The 5551-nt window shown below is 36.3% G+C and overlaps 1 protein-coding gene across 1 annotated transcript; it reads left to right on the forward strand.

Annotated features, from left to right (window-relative positions):
- The first annotated feature begins 213 nt into the window (after window positions 1-213).
- Window positions 214-4311, forward strand: LOC120485644 (melanoregulin). The gene is made up of 5 exons (XM_039681476.2): window positions 214-348; window positions 842-1004; window positions 1835-1925; window positions 2006-2169; window positions 2965-4311. The coding sequence occupies exons 1-5, from the start codon at window positions 257-259 to the stop codon at window positions 3166-3168; spliced, it is 714 nt and encodes a 237-aa protein (XP_039537410.2). The 5' UTR covers window positions 214-256; the 3' UTR covers window positions 3169-4311.
- The last annotated feature ends 1240 nt before the right edge of the window (window positions 4312-5551 follow it).

A 5551-nucleotide genomic window follows, 5' to 3' on the forward strand; every position in this document is an offset into this window, starting at 1 on the left:
TAAGTTACATCAAAACAATACATTACACAAATTTCATCTGAAACTACTCGACAAATGATACTCTCTGAGGGATGAGGTTCACCTTCAAGACCCCGGAGAACTACAAATGACGCTGACAGCTTGAACAAAGGCAGAATACACATGTTTTTAAATTCATCCTCAGAAATCTCACCTTTATTCTCTTGGAGGGGAAGATACTCATCTCTTGAACTTGAACTTTTTTTCTTTCCTCATCTTCTAGTTTTGTTTTTTGAGGATGGGTGCCGCCTTCAAGAGGTTCTGTGTGCGATTCTGCTGTTGCTGCTGCTGTGAGGATGATGATGAGGAAGAAAAGAGACCTTTACTTAGGTATTCAGTGGATGTGGGGTTTGAGTTCAGACAAACTTTCTGTCTAATCTTTTTTAATATTATTATTTTAAATAATAATAATTACTGCCACTGCTACTATGTTTTATCAGAAATATCTTTGCATATCACTTTGGTTCAAACTGTGCTAAGTTTAAACACACGTTTTCTCTTTCAAATTAGAAAAGCTAACGTTAATGGTACTAACTCTTCAAGAATATAGGCTAACATGTTGTGGAAATAGTTTTTCATAATGTTTAATTCATGACTTACGGTCCAACGGTCTTCTGCTTCCCCTTCCGACCAACAGCTGCCTGACAGAATGAAGAAAAACGGTTTTATTGCTAGCTAACAGTTACAAAATAATATCTAACACACTAATATAAATATTCACACTAAAATGTCTTCATGTTGCTGAAGTATTCGAACATGTATGTGTGTGTGTGTGTGTGTGTGTGTGTGTGTGTGTGTGTGTGTGTGTGTGTGTGTTTGTTAGTCACGACACATTAGAATATTTTGAGCGCGAGGCAAAAAGAAGGCGGGACCAAGAGACCAACCTGTGGAGTGAACCAGGAGACCCTTCCCACTCTGAGAGAGATGACGACCGCATTCTCTACAACCTGCTGCAGACCAGAGCCCAAACCCAACGAGGCTCTCATGTAAGACGTGTAGAATTAACTTATATTTAAATTCGAGACGTGAATAATGCTACGTTCATGCCATTATTAACGTAAATAAAGCTCCTCGAATCGCTCCCGCGGAGTCTGCACAGCGCCGCTTCAAGTCGAACACACCTTGGTCAGGTGGTACAGTGGCCACGTGGTACAAGTTCTACAAGCACGTGAAGGCTTTTTACAGTTAATAATCATTATGCTAATTACAACATGAAGTGAACTCACTTTAAAAACAGATGTGATAGTCTTTTGAAGTGTATGGCTGCATCCGGAATCGCATAGGAACTAGTTTTTAATAAGATTAGCCTACTTCACGTCACGATTATGTTCTATGAATGTGTGTAGTATGAATGTAATCTAGATTCGCCATGTTGTCTCAGAAATGAGTCGCCACACGCTTTAATTAGGCCTATAAGGTATTATCAACAGGCTAATTCGCGTAGAGATGACATCTAAAATTACCATATTGCCCTATATAATAAAAAATAAAAATAATACAGCCAGAAATAAAGATTACAATTATTGAGTACAACATGATCTTTTTTTTCCTTCTTCTTCTTTTTTGTTGTTGTAATGATTTACAAATACAGCCATGTGGTATATCATTAAAAAAAAAAATAAGAATGGTTAAATACAAATTATTTAGTCCCATTATTTGTCGCATTTGGACAATTTTAGAAACATCAAGGTGTTTTTTTACACATTACAATATTTTCTTCCATTCCCAACTTAGTTTGTAGGGACAACTAAAGTAAGACATTTGTGTCATTTTTGAGTCTTGATGGTTGAGTTCAGTCCTGTCTTTTTTCCGGTAGGGTTACCGACGTTTGAGCATCGACATTGAGGCCATGAGAGACATGAGAAGAGAGGTGCAAGATAAATGGAAGATGATCTTAGAGAACCTGGGTAAGAGATTGTGCGAGAAATAATGTTTAAATGATTTGCTAAGCGGGACAGTCTGTCACTGAGAGGTTTGATTCTCTCAGGGTTCATGGCCGAAGCAGAGTCTCTGTTGAATGTGTCTGCCAGCGCCTCATACGACCGCATGAGAAACGCGGCGACCGCCCGCACCCTTCTACAGACCCTCTACACCGAAACATCATTATTCAACAGCAATGAGCCTCCACCCGAGAGATACCTCTTCATCCTGGTGAGCATGTCACTGAAACTCACTTCAAGTATGAACAATCGATGACAGTCTAAATCAGAATTAAAATATTGCTGCGTAATTCTCGTCAATCAATCCAGTATATTTCTATTTAATGGGAGGTGATTCACGCATAATATTTTGCATCTTGCAATAATTTGCACGGTTTGACGTGATATGCTAAGCGATCGTTTGATTTAATCTGCGCGATTTACTGCAATGCTTTTTTCCCTTTGTTGGTGGTCCGAACAAAAGTGGATGCTAGTTACTTGTTTGATGACATTTTCTGGTCATACTTACAAAAAGAATAATCTGTGATTCTGAATGCCAGTACTCTGTTTCTGAATGAACTCTCCTCAAACATACGATTCATCCTCGCTGTGCCGTGCCGAGGCACAACCCACGTAAAGATGATAACTGCAATTGCAGATTTCGAACAGAGATGGCGACAAAGAGGAAACACTACGGACTGCAGCTTTGTCCATAGTAACTAATGTTAATAAATGATAATTGTACTAACTACAAAAGGTTAAAAAACAAACTGTTATGTTCAAATGTGTGCATGTTTATTATATAATAAACCAATTGCATGATTTAAAATCTCACATAGGAAGGTTATTGATAAGAATATTTGTAAAAAAAAAAAATCTTAGCAAATGTTATGTAAATCTTTAGTACCTCCCCCAAAAATATTCTCATATTGTGAACGGTCCCCAAAAATCACTAGGTTTTGAGACAGCCATGAACATCAATCAAATCTTCTTCCCCACTTTTCATATTTATTAACATTTCGCTCAGGACCGGCTCATTTATCTGGACGCTGCCGATGATTTTGTGGCCAAGGCTCGTCGCTTCTACCCTCCTAAAGATGACAACGATGAAGAAGAGAACCCCCTTGGGATTAATCTGCCTCTGTTGCTGTCCCGAATGAATCAGAACATCTCTGGAGGAGAGGATGAGGATGATGATGATGGGGGTGAGATCACCGGACCAGAGGACTGACACTGAGACGATTTCATGATCTATTAGATGTATTTTTGGAGGTGCATTTCCGTTGCAAGAAAAGGGGTGACTTAAAATGCAATAACATCAAGAATATTGGATTCGTTGATTCTCTTGAACCTTTATTTAACTGACAAAAGTACAAAGAAAAGATTTCCAGTCTTTTCACTGACCAACTTAATAGTTTTTTTTTTGCATGGGTTTACCATTGCTTTATTTTTTGCATGGGTTTACCATTTTGTGCTGTGTTCAGATGAATCAAGATGAATGTTTCTTCGTGTTCTTGCTGACAAAAACAGACATCGAGTTCTCAGTCTCAAAGACGAAAGGCACTATCCAGACTTTCATCAGCGATAGGTGTAAATTCAAACATCGCTCGTCATGGTATGGAGATGTATCAATGCAAACGGCATGGGTGAGTTGCATATGTGTGAAGGTACCATTGATGTGGAGGCGTATATTGGGATTATATGGAGATTTATTGCCATCAAGATGACATCTTTCTTGGGAAGTGAGACTATGCCAGGTCTCATTGCACATGCTAGAACAGTGTTTTCAAAGACACTACTTCTGCAGTCCAGATCTGTCTCCTATTGAAAGAGATACAGCCCATCATGAAAAGGAGAATCAATCAACAACGACCAGATTGTAGCAAAAAAAAATCAATTTAAAAAAGCAGCAGGATTGAGAATCCTCAATTTCAATTAAAAGGTGATGTGATAAATATGCTTTTTTTTCCCAACCTTTTTGGAGTGTGTTGGAGCCATTAAATATATTTAGAAAATAGAACTAAGTTGGTCAGTCAAGAGATTGGAAATCTTCTCTTTGTATTTTTGTCAGTGAATTAAAGTGAATTAGTATATGAATCCCAGATTCTTGATTTTATTGCATTGTCACAATTAACTTTCTGGAAATGGCTTTGTAAATGGATTTGGACTGATATCGGCTCGGGGCAAGGTGGATGGGAATGTAGAAGATTAAATGGCACAGGTTTAATCATTAGACAAATGTTTTGGTGAGAAAGGGGAGACTATTTTCAGGATCTTCAAAATAGCTGATGAAATCACATTTTGTGTAACTATGAATTATAAAATCAGTAGGAAAGTCAGGATTACTGAGGCATGTTTATATTGTAAGTGTATGATGGTGAAGTGAATTTGAATAAAAATTTGAAATTTGCGTCTGTGTTCTTTACATTGAATGCGGATGTATGAATCATCACTGTTGCGGTGGCTGAAACGAGAGGACACAAGAATACATTCATAACCATGTCTGGAAACCTTAAAAACGATCTATTTCATACTTATTAAGAGAGACAAGTGTTCTCAATGACAGCTTTTTGTAATGCAACATACAAATGAATGAATGCTTGACAGTTCAATCTTTTCCCATCTCGTTTAAAATATTGCCAAAAGTATTCTGGTGGTGGTTTGAAAAGCTCTTTCCAGAGACCTTAGCATTGTTGTACATTATCAGCACATGATTTCCTAATTTACATTTGACGTTAAATAGCCGACTCATGTTCACAATTGTTTGATGCACAATAAGGTTCTTCACCTCATTAGTTTCAGAGAAACAACTGTTTATCTTTCCATAAGAAGCACAAACTTAATCATCACATGTATTTTATGCATGTTATTCCTTTATCATTCATGGTATTTATTTAGCAGTTGTGTTGATTTACTCATTTTTTGTTGTTAGTAAAATACATTTGATTACACTTGTGTATTCCTTGTGTTGATAATACAATAATAAGAGTCTGATACCTCGCGAATCCTTCAGATGACAAAGATCCTTTCATTTACATAATTTTTATTTGTTCAATAACTTTTCATTAAAATAATCATTAAAAAGTCATTAAATAATCTCATGCACACCTTTATGTCATGTGACCATAACAAAACATGAAAAAATCTACACAACTGGTGCCTTGTGTGGACAAGTGGACAATTCTTCAATTTTTACAAAATCGTATTGTAAAACTGTTAAGATTATCGTTACGAAAAAGAAACATTTATTCTTGGCTTACAGTTTCACCAACAATTGGCTGATAGTGAAACTATATTGTTACTTCGTTTGCAACTTGTCTAATTAAAACTGCGAACAAGAGAAAACCTTAATATTTCAACTTGAAAATAAAAGATGCATGTAGATTGCTTAATTGGTGGATCCAGAGTAAAAAATTATTTTTTAAAAAAAAACTAAAAATGCTGGAAATTAATTTAAAAGCTAATTCATGTTCTAGCTTTAAAAATGGGATGTTTGTATTATTTATTTCCAATAGTTTAGTCCTCTAAAATGATCGAGATAAATTTGCCTAAATTCGATTGGTGAACCGTCGGCAAAGCAGATAAATACACAATAATATCAACAAATAACAGGA

The sequence above is a fragment of the Pimephales promelas genome, chromosome 18 (genome assembly GCF_988280905.1).
Source record: "Pimephales promelas chromosome 18, fPimPro1.hap1.1, whole genome shotgun sequence".
Lineage (NCBI taxonomy): Eukaryota > Metazoa > Chordata > Actinopteri > Cypriniformes > Leuciscidae > Pimephales > Pimephales promelas.